Here is a 19,957-nt window from a genome sequence, read left to right on the forward strand (position 1 = left end):
TGTTATTGTGAATAAGGTTATTGTGAAACCAGTTGACTAACGGAATGCGTTTTCTGTCATAAGACAGTCATAAGCAATATAAGGTTGATGGTTTATGTTAAACGTTTGGCTTGTCCAAACTGCTCTCGTCGCTGTTGAACCCACTGAGGCTGACACGTAACGCTTCTGACATATAGTTGGTTAAAAAAAGCTCAAAAGGAACTCTCCACAGTGTGCTAAAGGTTCAGTGGAAAGCTTTCATGATCTCCTGACCCTCTTTAGACCGACTGTGTTATGAAAGCTGTCTGAAGCATAAACAGGACGTATCTCTCACGCTTTTTCTGTTTTTTTTTTCTTCTTTTGTTCAGAATCGTGAGCTGCAGATCATGAGGAAACTGGACCACTGCAACATAGTCCGCCTGCGCTACTTCTTCTATTCCAGTGGAGACAAGGTGAGTCGGCTCGGTGTGCTTCTTCTAATTCTTCATCTGACCGTGGGAGGATGCATATTTAATTATGCACAGATATACAGAAAAAAATATTAACAACCATCTGTTTAAATTGACTGTTCAGCATAATCTATTTTTTCCATCCTTGGAAAAGTATCGCTGCTTGTGGTTGAGGAAGCGTATTCAAGGATGAGTGAAGTAATACATAAAGAAATCCTTGCTTTGGTTTTCTAAAATAAGGTGGTAATTTATAGATTCCTCTTTTATGGGCCTTTTTAAGGTATCTTGGGGTTTTCTAAACAAAATAAAAGAAGATCTAAAATTCAATTTATTGACTCTGATTGCAGTAGCATAACACCAGCCTCTTCTACAGAGTATATATATATATATATATATATATATATATATATATATATAATATATATAAACTAAATGTGCTCTGTGGACTCTTGTACTTTCAGAAGCAGTTGAGCATTTTCTAGCTCAATCGACTTGTTGTGTGTTTAAAGGGACTGGACTTATAGCATCATTTATTTCACTGAGTCCCATTCACAGGTCATTTTGTTGTATCTTGGAGTCTGTTGTTTTCCTGTTTTCCTGTTTTTTTTTTTTTTTTTTTAATGTTTTCTCCTGGCCAGCTTAGCTGTAATAAATACAATAGTACATACCTTGACTGGAAAGTCCCTCTCTGTGCCCTGCTGTCGGTCTTTGCCGACCATCAGAGGTCCCCTGGAGACTACACGGCTGTGCTATGTCATTCAGCTAGCTTACAACGGGCAAAGGTCTGTGTGTCAAATATAGAACCACGTGGACTTGGCTCACATGCTGTCGGGACTATACCCATGACACGGCAGTTAGGAATGCTTTCCTGTTGCTCACCTAGCGACACCATGAAAGCTGTTAAGGTTTGCAGGGGATTGGACGGTGAGATGGTCAGAGGGCATCGGCTAATTATAGATCCACTTGAGCTCTCCCTTCTGTGCCGTGCAAGCTCCAAGCCTGTCCCAGGCTCTCGCCACACGCCCACTGACCTCTGGGAATCACCTCTAATTCTTGGTATACTGACACAACGCCCGAGGTGACATGTTACACAAATCACCTTACACGCTGCCAACTTTTCTTTATATTGCACAAGTTTCATGTGACTGTACCATTGCATCCACCTTTACATCACTTCCTTGTATAAGTCTCCCCCCCCCCTTCTCTTCGTCCTCTCCTCACTATGTCTAATTATGGAGACTGGCACCGTGTTTTTGGTATGGGATTTTACCACCCATAGAGCTGCTGAGAGGTAGTGCAGTAGCCAAAAGGCAATGTGAAAGAGATGGAGAGTTTCAGGCATGTTGATGGATTGATGGCAGATGGGTTTAAAATAAGTACGGGAAGAAAAAAGACATAAACAAAGAGATGACATGAGAAGAGGTCAGGTGTGTAGGTGCCACTGGTGTCCTGAAATGAGGGTTCATGTTGGGTGCAGCTGTGAGACAGGCAGGGACTGTTGCTACAGTAGCTGTCAGCGTGTGCACAGGTAGTCTTATGTAAGTGCTGGCATGTGGCGTGCCTGATGCACACAGTGTGCTTTTGCTTTTACCCTTTAACCACTTGTATAATACTGTGTTTAAACAGAAGGCCACTGGTCCAAACAGCGTAGGCAGGGAAGCAAATAGTCGCTTGACTTTTAACTATGAAATTGCAGTGAGGGTGCATGGAACGTACTCGGCTGACATGTAGCTGCCCTCTGCTGCATTTCTTCTTAAAATCACATATATTTACACACTGATTGCTTTCAGTAACATGAAAAAAATTAAGATAACATTCTTGGCAGCAGATTGACACTACAGGTTTTTTCTGTTGTAACAGACTTGAAGACAAAGTTCAGTTCATTTTCAGGTTACTGACTGAACGGTGATTAGAAATATGAGAGGCAGAGTTCAAAAATCAGCTAATGAATTGTTCATAGGTGAAGAATCTGCATTAAAATGAACTTGTACACTCACTTGCAACTTCCACTGGCACATCTAGCACTAGGACCACCTTTGGTCTTCAGAACTACCCTAATTCTCTGTGTCTTAGAATAAATAAGCCACTTGAAACATTCCTCACTGATTTTGGTCCATGTTGACATGCTGTGGTGTTTTAACAATGCTCAGCTGGTACTAAGGGGCCCAAAGTGTGCCAAGAAAACACCCCCCTCATCCTTACACCATCATCAAGCCAAAACCACTGACAGCAAGCAGGGTGAATCCACAGAAGAATCCACTGAGACCTCTCAACAGAAAGCGAGGAATCTTAGACCATCCAGTATTTTTTCCCAATCTTCTGTTGTCCAGTTTTGTTGAGCCTTTGTCAACTGTAGCTTCAGTTTTCTGTTCTCAGCTGACACGAGCAGCTCCCAGCGTGCTCTTTTGCTGCTGTAGCCCATGTGTTGTGTGTTCAGAGACGCTCTTCTGCTTGTTTTATTTGAGTTACTGTTGCCTTCCTATGAACTCGAAGAAGTCTGGCCTTTCTCCTCTGGCAAGGATCAGGATATTTTCGCCCAGAGAACTGCCGCTCACAGAATATTCTTTTTTTTTTTTTTCAGACCATTTTCTATAAACCCCAGAGATGGCTGTGCGGGAATATCCCAGTAGATCAGCAGTCTCTGAAAAACTCAGCCTGTCTGGCACCAACAACAACGCCACATTCAAATACACTTAAATCAGTTTTCTCCCCATTCTGATACTCAGTTTGAGTTGGTGCCATGTGATTGACTGATTAGATATTAGCATTAATAAGCAGGCGAACAGGTGCAACTTTAAAAAGTGTAGGAGTTTATTGAGGACTATGAAATGCAGACAATTTAAAAAAAGAAGAGAAACATAAGAGTAGACTTGTACATTACAATGGTGTAAAGAAATGGTAACTTAATGATAGAGCTGTGACTTTGGTTAATGTCATACATTAGTGTTGGAAATCACTTTGATCATGTCCAGTTAATTTAATGATGTGTAACCGATGCACTTTTCTAACGTGGGCATTGTAACATTCCTGACTTCAACAGTATCTTAAAACTGACATCATTATGTGATTCAGACAGGATTCAGGAGGGATGTGTAACGATGATGAGTTTTCTTAACGTGGAACTCATCTGTACCCACTTTAGACTTTAGTTTTTTTTATACTACAGCTTACAAAGTGAGCAAATCAAAGTACACTGTGTCACATCCTATTAGATTTTGATTCATGTCAGAAAAACGTTTCCATGTTGGGGAAAATTTATTGTACGTAATTAATAAAGCTATTGTTGTGCCATGTGTGTAAGTGACGCTGATGGACGAATCCTGCTGCTCTGTGATGTTGCAGATATATAATAAACTCAGGAATGACTCCAGCACACACAAAGCCTAAAACTAAATTTCAACCCCTGTTATTTTTTTTGTCAAAAACCCAAATCATATTTATTGCTCCCACTGAGTCTTGTTAATCTGTTATACTGAGTGATACTGAATTGGAGGCCCTAATCTTTGGTGTCCACTATTTCTTCAAAGTCTTCTCCACATTTATAATCAGTCTGGGTGATTAAGAATGTAACCCTGACTAGTTGTTTGAGGCATACATTCTTCTTCTTCTTGTTATTGTTATTGTGATTCTTGTTTAGGGCATTCCTCACATCAGTCTTTCCTTTTTCTTTTTTTGTGGGCTCAGAAACTGGTGACCAGAGAAACCACAGTCTAGTGCGTGCCTCTCCATTAATACTGCAACAGAGTGCGGTTTTGACTTGTGAGTTGCTAAAAGTGAACGTTGAGTAATGTTACTTCAGATATGAAGCAGACGCTTTCAGATGCTGTCTGATAAGCAGAAAGACGTGCACGTCACAAACAGATTTAAGTGACGTGAATGACTCAACAACCTTGCGTGCTTGGTGAATTAGCTGGAAAGGAAAAGGGAACCACACTGGTTGTTTGTGGTATTTGTTGCTGGTACCTTTAAAGGACTTTCAACAACTGATTTTTAGAAAAGACAAAATAAGAATGTATATTTTCTGTATGAGAAATAAATCTACATCAAGTTTTATTATGTTAGATTATGTTGCACTTGGATGGTGCATATTTTTAAATGAAGTGCAGTGAACTTATGAACTGATGGGTTGACAGTGAGCCTGTGTGGCTATTTTTGAGTTCAGCTGAAGGATGGTTGTGTAAACATACAAAACAAATAGGCCCAGGGGCACCTCTTCTGCCTCCGGTCCTCCTGACTGGTTGATCCGGCTGTGGATAACATACCAGTGTAGCTTTCTGCTTCTTTCTGGGGGGTTTTGAGCTATTAAATCAGTGATTCCAGATTTTAATAGAGACACTGTGGTTGAACAGCATTGCATCTAGATAATGAATCTGGTAGAGCTGCCACTGGATTTCCCAGGAACCAGTGAGAGACAGGTGAGAGTTTATGGCTGTGGCTGACATATCTGGCATCGCTCCTGCACATATTAAAGACTTATTCTTAGATTCGTAGTGCCATGTTGCAGTCTTCATTAGCGTGGGCCAAAATAAGGACTCAGTTAACGTCCCTCACATCTTGCTCGAGCTCCTTCTGTGCCGCTGTCTGCCTTCCTTGATTTCACAGACTCATTTGCGCTCACAGTTGTGTAATTTCCTCCCGTAATATGCATTTAAATATGCTTCATAATGTCAACACAGAAGCGCAAACACACATGCTAATAAAAGCTTTGCTTGTGAAGACTGACATGCAAACTGTGCATTACATACTGAAGACATTCTGCTAAGCTTACTGACAGATAGCGTAGCCAGTTTTTCTCACCAAATTAGAGGCTGGGTTGCTTAGCTGGGAGTGAACAAGGAGCCAATCGGATCCTGCCTGGCTAACCTTCCGGGAACAAGCCAAGGAAGTGGCTTTGTAGTGAGGCAGGAAGTGAGTCATCGCTGTTGCTAGGCTAAATATAGCTTTAGTGGCACCAGAAGGAGGTGTAACGGGCTCTCCAGACGTCACAATTCTTATCAATGGGAGTTTTGCTGGTGAACGAGGGATGGCTGTGTGCTATGATTGGTAGAAGAGAAAGGCACACAGAGATCGCGTGCTAAGGAGTGAACACGATGCCGGTGATGGATGAGTTTGTAAAATGAAGCTATACTCACCAGTATCGGAAACCCTGTGCGTGCCTGTCCATCTGTCTTCCAGGAGTCAAGGCCCTGTACGTCGCTCGCTGTCTGTGTATGTGTCCAGTCCTCTGAGTGTGAACAGGAGAGAGCTGTCAGGACAAAGCAGGACACTGAGCTGACAGAAGTGTACCGCACAGTCTGTCTGGAGGCTCTTCACAGGCCCAGCTCACTCATTTTGCTTTGCAGACCTGCAGGGAGCCAGCGCCTAAGCTGCATGTTGGGCAGCATTGCTAACAGATGGGGGAGAGGAGGCAAAAGGAATCCAGACACTCAGTCCCAGACTAGATAGGAGGGAGAGAGAAAAGCAAGGAATAATTTAATTAAAATGTAATTTAAAAGCTCAGATTTATTTTTTATTTTTTTTTACTCAAAGAGGGATGTCTCATGGGTGTCTGTGCAGATACTGTTCAATACCAGTCAGTGCTACATGATTACATGTAGCAGTATGCGCTCACCGCCCACTGATCCTCTCAAAGATGTCGTGATGAGGGAACACATGAGATATATAGCTTTGCAGATGCAGTTACAGTGTGGGTGATGGGCTGCTGTTATCAAAAATGCAGTTTATCACAGTATTACATGCCCCTACACAGAAGGCACACCCATGTGAAGTCCATTTACACTTCATCTTACATTTATGTTGGAAACGACTGAAGGAGCCTTCTGCTAGTGATAAACAGTGAACGCACACAACTTATATTTTGGAGGCAAGTCGGTTGTGTTGCAAAGATTAAAGACTGCATCAGCAAATCCCTTGAAAGAAAAGCAACACCATCAATAAAGCGATGGCCAGGTTTAGCTTCTCGCTCTGCTCCATATACCTCAGCTGTATTTAAAACACATCAGTGGCCCGCAGTGTTGCATGGCTGCCATGTTTCTTCACTACAACACGGCCTGTGTAGTTTATTTTGGGTTAGTCCCGCCTCACCATTTTGGTGCTATGAATACTTACTAGAGCATCAAATGTGTACCAATACCCTGGTGAGAAAAGTCCCCTCCACTAAAGCTCAGCTTGCTCTAGTTTGAGCAATATTAGATCAAATTTGCTCTGTCCAGTGGTTTGGGCATTTTTCATAAAACCACAATTTGTGATTAAGTGGCTGTTGAATGATTTATGCAGTTGGGAGGGAAGTCAAAGTATTAAGAGAGACAGCAGGACTGTGGTTGTGCTAATATTTTGTAGAGAATGCATGAAAAATATATAAATTCCAGGTTTGTCCTCTAGAAAAGTGCTCAGTTTGTTACATTGTTACTAATACTGGTATTCTGTTACTGGTTTTATTGTTAGCATTAAATGCTTAGAAGAAGACACTTCTTCTGATGATGGACATTTTCCAATAAACACCACTGATCACTTAGTGCTGATTTATTCACATCACCCTTAACATGGGCATAGTGTTTTATGCAGAGGCCTCTGCTGTTCCTCCTAGCATGCAATCAGAGCCTGAGCAGGCTAGCTGTGAATGCATCACGAATGCGTTTGTGAGTAACCTTCCTCCTGAATTTTTAAAGTATTTCTTAACTCTTGCATTTTAGCCTTATATGATTTATAGCCTCAAGATTGAGTTCCTCAAGAAACTGTAATGGCTTACTTTAGGCTCATTCTGGCCATATTTAAAGGAAATGGGAAGTCTTAGAATAATTGGGTGGAGAACCCCCCAGATACAGCATCCTTTCATGGTCAGTGCGCTCCAGAGTTCAATGTACACAACCCCGCCCTCCAACACTGGCCTCGTCCAACCAGGAAACGAGGAAATGATATCATTGTCTGCGGCCACTGTCGGGGCAACGGCCGTTATGACGCACGGTTGTGTGCTTCCTGCCCGCAGGGAGAGATACAATGGATTCCCAGTTAGGCTGCAAGAAAGCATCAATTACATCAGCATGAATACGGCTTCTTTCTTAGGAAAAGATGCATCACAGCTAAGAGGAGAGAGACAGGGTAATAGGATGGGGGATGCATATTTAGATCACAAGTTTTGAGTTAAATTCATGCATTTTCCAAGATTGTGTTGTTTTTCTTAACATTTTTAGATTACAAGTATCTTTTCTATACAGTTTACATGATTTCTGTCAGTGTAACCATGCTTTTTTTCTTTTCTATTGTTGCTTCTCACCAACAGAAAGATGAAGTGTATCTGAATTTGGTTCTGGATTACGTGCCTGAGACTGTCTACAGAGTGGCCAGACACTACAGCCGAGCCAAACAGACTCTGCCTATGGTTTATGTGAAGGTAAAAGCTCTGTCTGTTTAACAAGGCTGAAAAAGACTCAGTTTAAAGTGAACTTGACGGACATGTTTCCAATCTCATATTTTTTTATTCTTGGAGTCTACTATAGTAGCTTTCAATCCTCATTGGCGGAGCTCCTTGGTTTAACCACTGACTGAAACAGTTCACTTTAGCAAGCCTTCCTTTAATCCTGCTTACTTCTGATTGGCATCTCTTTGTAAACAGAAGGTTAAAACGGAGCATGGGCAGATGTACTATGAGATGACCATGTAACAATTCTGAAATACATAATAGTTAATCGAATATCTCTGGTAATTCTTACCGGTAGTTACAGCAGCTTAGTTAAATCTGAGTTAATCTGGTGAAAGCTGCAAGTATAAAGACTGTAAATATATCAGAAAAATGAGGTGTGGGGTTTTTGTGCGTGAATCAGTCGTGGGCTTGGGGAATTTTTATAGTTTTAATATGAGACGCACTGCTTGTAGGTCCACTTTAAACACACTAGCCCACATTATGTGTCCTTTTATCTTCACATTTCTTAAAATACACATTTTTCTTTTTTCTACAGAAAGAATTTTATCAAATTAAAACATGTTTATGTTTTTATTAAACAGCTGTGTTGGTATAAAATGTGGCTTAACTCTTCTAGTTGATTATGGGGCTCAGTTAATATTAGTTTTCATCCAGCATCATAAGATCCACGCAGATTTCACTGAGCTGTGTTATCAGCTTGTTTTTGATAAAAGCTAATTTATCATATTTTGAGGGATTTTCACTGCTAAACACTAAATATAATCAGCTTAACAAATGAAAATTTGTGTCTTTGCATATTCCATCTATTTTTGCCCCTTAGTAAAAGATGACTTTTGCTAACTTTTTAACGTGTTTTGTACAGATCTTAGATTTTAAAAGAAAAAAATCATAGAAAATCTCAGAAACACTCCTCTCTGTCTTCAGATTTCTTTTCCACAATGTGAAATTTTACTGCTTTGTTAGTTTGTATCATGTGTGCACACACGGGATGCTACTTTTTAGGACTTACTTAGATGACAGATGTGCGAAACAAATTGGGAATAATTAGCAGAGGCACAAAAAAAGCTCCATCTGAAGGACTTTTCTGTATCAATGAAGCAATTAAAAATTAAACACACCTACTGTTTACTACACCTGCTGTTCCACTGAGAAAAGAAGTGCTCAGTTCTCTTTGAAAGTAAATACACCATTGTAATATCAATTAGTATTAAACAACTAGTTCACTGTGTTAACAAGTAAAACATTTTTTGATCTTCTTTGTAAGAATAGATTGACCTGAGGCGGCAAATTTGAAACAGGAAATGAATTTGGATTAAAAAATTTGCTTTAGTTTTAAAAAGTGTGTGTCTATAAAAACACTTCATATACTTAGTTTTATACTTAGTTTTGACAATGTTTAGGAGTTAAAAGAAACAATGTGTGAAACTGGAGTCTAAACATTTGCTGTAAAACTCATTCTCTGGAGCTGAAATACAGCCCAGAGTTTCCATATTTTAATGCTGTAATGGAAGCTGAGTTTGCTGTTTCTCTAACCTCTGTGTGTGTGTGTTTTCCTGTGTAGTTGTATATGTACCAGCTCTTCAGGAGCCTGGCCTACATTCATTCGTTTGGTATCTGCCATCGGGACATCAAACCCCAGAATCTGCTGCTGGATCCAGAGACGGCTGTTCTCAAGCTCTGTGACTTTGGCAGGTGAGGGACAGTCATGTTTTACTCTGATCTGATTTTTTTCTTTTCTTGGCATTTACAAAAGATGTTCACATTGGTACTGCTGTGATGTCTGATAACATAAAAAGTGAGCACCAGCAACCAGTTAGCTTAGCTTAGCATGGACAGTGGAAATGAAGGAATGGGTCTTCTGGATCTGTGTGAAGGTTTCAGAAGGCCTCTAAGTAACATTGCTGCTCATCCTCATCCTCAGTCTTTAGCAGTGTCCTGAAGACAGCAAATCACACACTGTAACTATGCACAACCAAGAAAAAGGCCCTGTAACACTGCTGTATATCATTCTTACAACAGATCATGTTGGAATTAAGCAAACGAGACTGACCCCTGTTTACATCTCTTCTCATATGACTTTATATTTATGAGCATGGGAATGAAATCAGTCTCCAGCTCTAAACATACCCAGTCAGTCTGTTTCCCCAAATGTTACTCTCTTCCTTTTGAAGAGTTTCACCCTTAAGCTGATGCACACTGTGTGGCTGCCTGGATTGAACTGAGAAAATAGGTAAGGCCATAGTTAAGGTCACGTGGTGCCATGAGTCTAGGTTTACTCTGTTCCTGGGAGATGAGCACACTGTACCCCTGAAGAGAGGTAGATAAAAGTGATGCAGCCACCATCATTGTCATCATATCTGTACCTACCCTACAAGCTTGTGGAAGCAGCGTTATGATCTGGGGTTGCTTCAGTGGCTCAGGTCTAGGTTCAGCAACATTATCTGCCCAAACATGAGGACAGCTGGCTACCTGAATGTGCCGAATAATCAGGTTTTTTCCTTGTTTAATGGAACGGGCACATTCCAAGATGACAATGTCAGGATTCACTGGTTTTAAATTGTGAAAAGAGTAGTTGAGAGAGCACGAGACATCATTTTTACACCAGCACAGAGTCCAGACTTTATCTCCACTGAGAAGCTTTGGGATGTGCTGTAGAAGACTTTCGACCAACTGTTTCATCATCAATACAGTTTGTTAGTGGAAAAACGTGAACCCACCTCTGGAGTGAAAATGTCGTAATAAATGTTGCTTAAACGTATCAAAACAATGCCATGGAGAATGCAACGCCTTCATTAAAGCTAAACCCAGCAACATAATAATGTGGGAGCTGTTTTTGGCCAGGCACATTATACAGGCTCTATAAAGTGTGCAAAAGTCAAACTGAGATCACTGTGCGTTGTTGAAAACAGATGATTTATTTACTTTTCATTCGTTAGCATAAATGCTGATTATATTTGTAGCAGAAATGTAGAAATCTTCCTTTTAGCTGTGTGTTTGATTGGATATGAAGTCCACTGAGGTTTTATCACACCTGTAAATCCTCAGTACTGGGTGTTTCTTCAGGTTCATTTTTTCCCTTTTTTTGAAGTATGCAGATGGTGATGATGATGATTATTTGCTATGATTTTGTGTGCAGTGCTAAGCAGCTGGTCCGCGGAGAGCCTAACGTGTCCTACATCTGCTCTCGCTACTATCGAGCCCCTGAGCTGATCTTTGGTGCCACTGACTACACTTCCAGCATAGGTAGGCTAGCTCGAGCAACAACTCTCGCTGCCTGACACATGCACATTCATCAGGAAATTATGAGATCGTGTGTTACTCATGATAAATGGACTGGTTCTTATATAGTGCTTTTCTACTCTGATTGAGCACTCAAAGCAGTTTATAAGCTTCTTTACAGCAGCGTAGAATCACAAGTCGTCATTGCTCCTCTTACATTCGGACTCCTGCCTTGTCCTTTAGATGTGTGGTCAGCCGGCTGTGTACTGGCAGAGCTGCTCCTGGGACAGCCGATCTTCCCTGGTGACAGTGGAGTGGACCAGTTGGTGGAAATCATCAAGGTAATGACCGTACTAACCGAGAGTATTCCAATATTCCCAAACAAATACCGCTTCAAGTTGGATGTAATATTACTCAGGCTAATGGTTCCACCCGTGTGTTTCAGGTTCTCGGCACCCCGACCCGAGAGCAGATCCGTGAGATGAACCCCAACTACACTGAATTCAAATTCCCCCAGATCAAGGCACATCCTTGGACTAAGGTGAGTCAACAGGTACAGGAGCCCTTTTACTTCTTTAAGATTCACCGCAAAAAGCATTCTGCCATTCCTGTTTTGCCTGCATGCAACCATCCAACATCATCATCTTCATCTAACAGACCTTTATGTGAAATAATTAATGCCATAAATGCACAGAGTTCTAAAAAATAAAAGATGCAAAGAATTTGCATTTACCGAAAATTTACTGAACTCAGCTCACACTTATTTCCCTCAGATCGAGATTATGGAATCAGCAGCACTCGTGCTCAGAGCAGATGTGCTGACTGGTAGCTAGCAGCAATGTGCAGATGTGCAAATCAAATATTGAGCACCAGGCAACGAATCTGAGGCGTCGTGTACTTTTTTGCATCAACTGTTTCAAACTCGGGGGTAATGGGAATGAAGGCCTTGAAATCCTACTCAGTGTTCCCGAACGTGCCATGCAGTTGTGTGATTTCTTGGTGTTGATGCTGCCAAAGATGCTTTTGTTTTAATGTTAAGTGAGAGTCTTGACCAAATCACATCATCCAGACAACTGGCATCCTTAACTGAGAGTAAGGGTTTTTTTTATTTCTCCAATTCTGAATAAGTCAGTCCTGAATTTTATATTGAATTTATATCTTTTATTGGTTTTTAAGTTTTTTCAGTCCCAATAATTATTTGAACAAAGAAAAAAAAATCAGACTTTATAAGAGCAAGAAGGGAGAAGGATGCAACACCATTGCTGGTAGAACTCTACATTTTAAGCACTTGTTACCGGATCTGACTGGTGATTCAGAACATGCCGTTTTAAAGTAGCAGTTAACCCTGAAATGAAAGTTGACTTAGATGATGCTTCAAAACAACTGAAGCATTTAACCACGACTGCTGAGTTGCAAGACTTGCTTCAGGGAGGAGTTTGATAATGACGCACTGGTTCATCGAGCTGAAAACAACCACTCTCTTTGTTCTTGACCACCTGTAGCACAACGTCTGGGCCCATTATCAGCAGCATCAAAGCTTTGGCACAGGCTCAAAGCAAATATAAGATCTGCCTGATGTTTTAGAGTGGGCTGATGTTAAATCTGTGCTATCCTGCTTCAGTCAGTTACTTCATCAACCGCCACACTACTTCCCAACATCACAATGTTGCCTCGTTGCTTGTTTTAACTCATCTTGAGAACTAAACAGGTTTTAAAATCTAAAGGACGGTCTCTCTTTCTTAGCTAAGCACAGCTCTTTTATTTGAAAAGGCAATTAGCCAATCAGGAGGGAGCAGGGCTATCAGGCCCTCCTGTTCACCTCCGACGTGCCTCGCTGTGGTCGCTCTCTGCAGTTGCATTTCATTTGCTACTCACTGCTACAGCAGTCTTATGCTTCCACTGATTCATTCATAGCACGCCATAAAAAATGCATTGGACAAAGTGCATTAGCTTTCATAGGATATCAGTAAAGATTCATTTTTCATCCGGTCATATGCTCTTTGTGTGTGTGTGTGTTGTATGTGTTGTATATGCGTTTGTGCTAAAAATACTGAAATGTCTCTTTTCTTTGGAAACTCGTGATGTTCTCATTGTTGATTCGAATTGACGTTCAGGTGTTCCGACCACGTACGCCTCCGGAGGCCATCGCCTTGTGCTCCCGCCTGCTGGAGTACACGCCCACAGCCCGCCTAACACCCCTAGAGGCATGCGCACACTCCTTCTTTGACGAGCTGCGCGACCCCAGCATCAAACTGCCCAACGGGCGAGAGAAGCCCTCGCTCTTCAACTTCACTACCCAGGGTAGGCGCACTCACAAAGCGTTCCTCGGAAGAGAAACCATTCATTAAAAAAAATAGCACCTCCCAAAGTGCCATTTGCATTGTAAATACGGTTTAAAAACGAATATTAAAATAAATTCAGGGGGATCGGAAGCCCTGAGGGTTTAAAGTTTTTCGGTGCTATCTGTTTTGAATAATTTGCTTTACTTTATTTAGATACTCCAATCTAACAGATGTTTTAGAAGAATATAAAGTACATTTAATTTATTTTTTTTGTCTGGGACATATCGGTTATCTCGTATTCACAGTAGCATTTATCCGTAAGGAAATTTAAGCACATCTTAAAATGCCACTTTTATGTTATCGTTGGTCTGCAGGTAACTTTGTAACAGCATAATGTGGTAATGCATTGTGTGTTCTTCTTCTTTTAGAACTATCTAGTAATCCTTCTTTGGCCTCCATACTCATCCCTGCCCACGCCCGCAGCCAGGCTGCCGCCTCTACCCCAACCAATGCATCTGCCACCACAGGTTAGAGCCACGCTACCTCCATCAGACCCTTGTTTTATGTGGTTAGCTGCTCTATATTTATTACTTTGAAGTACTGGTTGTGGCTTTGCTTACTGCTAATTTGAAAAACAATTTCAGCCCCTAAAGGTCAGTCTCTTTAGTTTCAATTTAAGTTCAATTTAACTTAAGCCAGAAGTTGGTTTGTACTCATGTCTCCGAAACGCTCTGTGAGCACTAAACGCTGTAAACAACAACACATGCTGTTTTCGCCGGAGGGTTGACTTTACTTAACATACCACCTTAGTTTGGCAGTATGTTAGGTGTTTTCAGCTGTGAGTTTGGCTTTTAATTATTAATAAAACAAGATAATTGAGTTTTTTTTATTATGACACCCTTGCTTTGTTTTGTGCTATAAATTCTTCGCACTGTGCTCTATTACAGCAGCGGCTTTTGCCCGACACCATAAGCCCAAACTCACTCCCAGTCATGTGACATGCTTAGCTTACTTCACATTTATCAATTATTATGTTTACAATTCAAAGAACTGCTAAAAAAGTTTAGGGTTTTTTCCCATCAATCCATGGGGTTTCTAATTGTTTTTAAATTGTGTGTTTTTCCAAAATTTAAAATTGCTTTCTTCTCATGTATGCTTATGTTTAACCTGCGTAGCATTATCGATTCACATTTGCTGCTTATATTGTTCAGTCTAGTTTGTATACACAGATTTGTATCCTTCGCTCTCATTGAGTCTCTGTAACTCTTTTTCTACCTTTATCTCTAAACCAGCTGTTCAACTGAGCACTTCCTCTTCCTGTTCATAGATGGCAGCAGCACAGAGCGAGGTCCCACCACCACCACCGCCTCTGCCTCAGCTTCCAACTCCACCTCCTGAGCCCACAGAGCCCCTGCCCCGCCCCGGTCTCAGCCCCAGCCCTCAGCCTCTCCATTGCCCTGGCCAGGGGGTGAGCTCTGCTCAGCTCAGCTCTGCCCTGCTCCTCTTCCCCGGCAGCAGCGGAGCGATGCTGAAGCAGGCCGGGTTCGACAGCTAACTGACCACAAACCGAGCATCCCCAGTCTGCCTCTCTTACCCCCAAACCCGGCCTCAACATAAAGCTGTTTGAACTCTTCTCCATCCTCCGTCAAAGATGCCTCTCCGTGCCCTCTCGACAGGGAAGTGAAGCGCAGGGCCGGAGGTGTTATCGACTGTACTGTTGATTTAAAAAGTACACTGTACACGTATACACAATGCTAGCCTGCTAAGAGGACAATCTGTAGAAAAGTCCTGAGCTGTCGCCCTTTTTTGCCCTGTCGCTATCTGGCCTCCCTCTCCATTGTTCCATTTTTCTGCGTCCTTTGACCTCTGACCCCTCCGTCCCCTGGCCAACCCCTCCTCCTCGAAAAAAAACAAACCCCGCCCCCCTTTTGGTTCTTTCTGTAGTGCATGGCCTGAGTATGGTAGGATCACCTGGGGGCCACCAAGCCCTCTCACATCCACTTCCGCAGACAAGGCATGAGGCTCACGCACGCGTATACACACACACAGACACACACCTACACCCTCAAACACACACATCCTCACACACATGGATGCATGATGATCCTGGTGTATGTGGGAAGAAACAGTCCTCTTTGGGAGGACATGTTTGGACAGTGTTGTTTTTTTGTTTTTTTTTCTTTGCCCGGGGTTATTTTTAAAAATGGTTAGCAATCTGTTTTATTCAACCTTGTTTTTAATTATTTTCTTTTTTGTTGTTGTTTTTTTTTGTACTCCTGGGCAGACGTCTTTTGGATTGCCATGTGCGATGGATGTGACATGTATCTGGTCCTGTGTGCTTGTATAATATATACATACAATACAAAACAGACATGCATACACACACAGTTTATATATTACTTTTCCTTATGTATAAAAAGTATATATAGATATATGTATATTAACTACAATGGTTCAGAAATCATTTATGGTGAGCTCATATCTGGCAGAGCAGTGGCAATATTTGCCGCTGCCTAAAGACAATAGATTTAGATAAGGTGGTGTTTTGTTATTATTTTATTTCTGTTTTTGTTGTTGTTCTCTTCTTTGCTGGAGTGTGGTTAGATTCCAGCAGCCACTTCCCTGTGTCGTCTGTATTAAGGCTGTAGATGGATTTAGGGCATCGCTCTATTCCCCGTCTTTGTACCGGCTCTGTCTGTAACAGTGTTTCTGTGACAGTGCAGCGTCTAGACAAACGTGTCCCCCACCCTTTTCCTGTCGGAATCTCTCTCCCTCTCTCTTTCTCTTGCCGTTTCTGTAAAGAATTCGAGATTCGTTTTCACGCTCGACTCTCGGCCCGCGGTCTTTGGCGCACCACCGGCTGCCTTGTGCACTGCGACCACCGACCGGAGCGCCCCTTTCTTTTTGTCCCCCTCCACCCCCCCAGCACATAGAGCCACTCGGTACAGTCTGACGAATCGTCTTATTTACGGAGAATACTCACTACATTTAAACAAAAAAATTTAAAAGATAAAACCAACAAAAAAAAAATTCAAAAAACAAAAAAAAAAATCACACACACTCTTTGCAAACTCCTTTGACACACACACACACACACACACACACACACACACACACAAGAAAAATGGAAAGAAAAACTGAATTTGTACATACAGTATAAATGCTCCTCACCAAAATTCTGACTTGTATGACTTGTATGTTGTTTTTTTATGTTGTTATGTTGATTTTTTTTTCTTCTTCCATGTTGTGTTCAAGGTATGTATATATGCAGACCCATGTACTGTTTATGAGCAAAAACAAAGATGACAAAGGGTGAGGGAACGGAATGAAAAAGATTCAAAAACAAACAAAAAACGAAACAGAAAAACAAAACAAAAAAAATCAGAATCAGGGCAAAACTGATGTTGTTTATGGATATTGTAGATGACGACGACGATGATCAGCTTTATCCAGCCATATGTTCAATCTTACCTGTACAGTACAGTAGATTACAGCTGTATTATTGTAACAAGAACTAGTCATGTATAGTGTAACTATAGTTTGGAGTGCCTTTGCTTTCATACACCTTCGCCTTGTTTCCACCCTCACCCAGCCCACGCCATCAACCCCCCACCCCCACTGTCACCGCCCCCCTCTGATATTGTGACTCTCCCTTTTGGTGCTGTTGAATGTCCTGCTATCCGCGTGCTCACTCACGCGCCCCCCTCTTCCACCCGATGCACATCCTCTCCCTCCTGCTCTTTTCATTGCACACTAAATGTAATATACAGACATTGTTAATTGTAAGGATATTTTTTTTTCTTTAACTGAAGATATAGTAGACAGGTGTTTATTTTAATAGATGTTTTATCTTGGGGGGCACACACACACACACACACACACACACATACACGTGTACTGCAGTCCTGGCACAGATTTGGGGTATGAAGTGGGTGGGTGGTGTGCTGTGGATGGCAGCAGGGTTTTAAACAAAAAAAAAACAAACAGAAAAAAGGCCTCATATATTATATACGATACAGTGCAGTTTCTGTATTACTCGCAGTGTTGGTTCTGTTACCAAAGCCAAACCATCATGTTGTGATGAGCCATCCTCAGAGGCAATAACTCTTCTTCTTCTCTTCTCTTTGGATGTTTTGTTGTTTCTCTGTCCTCTTCGCTTGTTTCTCCTCCTGCTCTTGAGTATTCAGGGGGGTGAAATTCAGTAGCACCTAAGGGGTCAAGTCATGTAGCCTTTCTCCTGTCTCTCCCGCTTGCTGTAATTTTGCATTCATGAACGTGTTGCTACCCTCCACCAGAAGGTTTGACCACTTCACCCCTACCCTCTTACTCCAGTTCAATTAAAGCACCACAATGGCTACCAAAAAAAAGAAGAAAAGTGTATAAGCTAGTATAATATCTTATACTGACATATACACTAGTGTCATATGCTGACTGGGTTAAACTGGGGTAATAGAAAAGAAGAATCTTAAGAAAATACTACAAAAACATCCTGTATAACAGTACTACTACTTGAATGCCTCTGTTTGTGACTGAAATTTCTATTTCTTTTTTTGTTTGTTTGTTTTTTGTTTTGTTTTTTCCTTTTGTTCTGTGAAGGTATGCTAAATGTGCGCCTCTGTAAATATTCCCTCTGCGTGCTCCGAGGAATAGTTCCCTGGTACTGTAATTTGCATTAAATAAAGAGTAGGATAGCCTGGAAATGATCATGAAATTTGTCTGTTTGAGATTCTTTTACTGTGTTTGTTCCCGTCTCTTTGTAGACATCAGATCGATTTTGTTAAAGAAAATTCAAACCAAAGTGGTAGCAGCTTAAATATATCTGACATTTATGTACATTGCTGAAGTGGCAGGGACATACATTATATATTGCAAATGGCAATTTATTAGGTAGACCTGCTCAACTAATCATTAATGCAAATGTGTATTCGGCTGATCACATGGCTCTAGCTCAGTGCATTTAGGTGTGTAGACATGGTTGAGATGACCTGATGAACTTCAAACAGAGCATCAGAATGGGGGCAAAAAGGTGACTGAATGCGGTGTGGTTGTTGGTGCCAGACTGGATGGTCTGAATATTATAGAAACTGACTTAGTGGGATTTCTACCACACAACCATCTCTAGAGTTCACAGAGAATTATCTAAAAGTATCCAGTGAGCAGCAGTGGATATAACCAGGATACATAAGACCATCTCTGAATGCACGCACATCGAACCTTGCAACAGAAGACCACACTGGATGCCACTCCTTTCAGCTAAGAACAGAAAACTGAGGCTACAGTTTACACAGGCTTATCAAAAGTGGACTGGAAAAACACATCTGTCCTGACGTCTCAAGTTCTGCTGCTGTGTTCGGACTGTAGGGTTAAAATTTTTTGTAAACAAATTAAAAGCATGGATCCCTCCTGCGTTGTATCAACAGTTCAGGTTGTTGGTGGTGTAAAGTTTTCAGGGATATTTTCTTTGCGAACTGGTTTTTTGAACATGACAATGAAGTCACTGTAGCTAATTGGCCTCCGCAATCACCAGATGTGTAATGCTGTCATGTCAATCAAGTCTCCAGCACTTCAGCCTGTGCCACAAAGAATTAGGTCAACTCTGAAGAACAAACCATGACCAGCCTGATACTTTCACAACGTATCTGTTAAAGTGTGTAGTGAGTGTCTTTTTGTGTATATTACAAAACCAGCATGGCAAAACTCATATGATCATGTAGATTCACACAGATTTATGTTTACATATTAAGAGTCTGAAACCTTGCTAACGGTTCAATGATGCACTGGCTTAAAGTAAATGTGTTTGAAAAAAGAATATCTTTATTACAACATGATGCACAGAGATAACAGAAGCATCAACAGTGAATCACAAAGTCTATAGTAAATAAAAGTAAACAAATGTGGAGGTATTCTGTGCCAGGTAAATCCAAGGATTTCAGTTAGAGTGCCAGTTTCAAGTTCAACCCAAACCCATTAAAGGTTGCCCTTTAATGATGATCTGAAGGCAATAGCTGAAAATCTCTTTGGATTGTTCTTAGTTCTTGAAAGAAAAATAGTAAAAAACTGTCCTTTTGCTTAACCTGAATCAGAACAACTGCCGGGTACTGTACACAGAAATCTTGAAGAACCTAAACTCTCAACTCTCAAAGTCACATAATGAAAAAAGTTCTCCTTAGTGCAAAGAGAAGGGTTGAGTCTGCCATCACAAATTAAGGTGGACAAAGAACTGGCAAAATAAAAAGTTCCTCCCTTGGGGTGTGTTTATTTAATCCAGTAGATCAAAAGTGATCAACAAAAGTTTAGGACACTCCAGATGTTTGCAGTGCAGATCAGCCTCACAGAGAATCTGTTTTCTGTGTGTGGCCACAGGGGGGCAGTGGTTGTCTTTATATTCCATCAGAAACGCTACATTCATCACGGTTTACAATAAATGAACATTAAGGCACCAAAAGCACAAAACTAGACCAACAACAAAATTCTACATTTAAAAAGCAGCTTTTTCGGACTCATTTTAAGAGTCACAACACTGACAACACTCGTTCACTCCCTCTCCCCTGTATTCTCCTGTAAACAGTTTTTGTCCTGTCAATATTTAAGACAGTCTTTACTCTTTT

At 41.2% G+C, this 19,957-nt stretch overlaps 1 protein-coding gene across 3 annotated transcripts in view; it reads left to right on the forward strand.

The window, feature by feature from the left end:
• Positions 1–18,060, forward strand: part of gsk3ba (glycogen synthase kinase 3 beta, genome duplicate a) — a 35,897-nt gene extending 17,837 nt beyond the window's left edge. The window contains exons 3-11 of one of the 3 annotated variants that reach the window (XM_063497212.1): positions 348–431; positions 7,708–7,818; positions 9,410–9,540; positions 10,985–11,091; positions 11,311–11,408; positions 11,513–11,620; positions 13,182–13,368; positions 13,778–13,876; positions 14,642–18,060. In XM_063497212.1, coding sequence (XP_063353282.1) covers positions 348–431; positions 7,708–7,818; positions 9,410–9,540; positions 10,985–11,091; positions 11,311–11,408; positions 11,513–11,620; positions 13,182–13,368; positions 13,778–13,876; positions 14,642–14,676 — 960 coding nt within the window. In that variant the 3' untranslated portion in view covers positions 14,677–18,060. The remainder of the gene's footprint in view (positions 1–347; positions 432–7,707; positions 7,819–9,409; positions 9,541–10,984; positions 11,092–11,310; positions 11,409–11,512; positions 11,621–13,181; positions 13,369–13,777; positions 13,877–14,641) is intronic. The other 2 variants (XM_063497210.1, XM_063497211.1) reach the window with 2 other exon arrangements.
• Positions 18,061–19,957: the final 1,897 nt, after the last annotated feature.

The sequence above is a fragment of the Pelmatolapia mariae genome, linkage group LG16_19 (genome assembly GCF_036321145.2).
Source record: "Pelmatolapia mariae isolate MD_Pm_ZW linkage group LG16_19, Pm_UMD_F_2, whole genome shotgun sequence".
In the NCBI taxonomy this organism is placed as follows: Eukaryota; Metazoa; Chordata; class Actinopteri; order Cichliformes; family Cichlidae; genus Pelmatolapia; species Pelmatolapia mariae.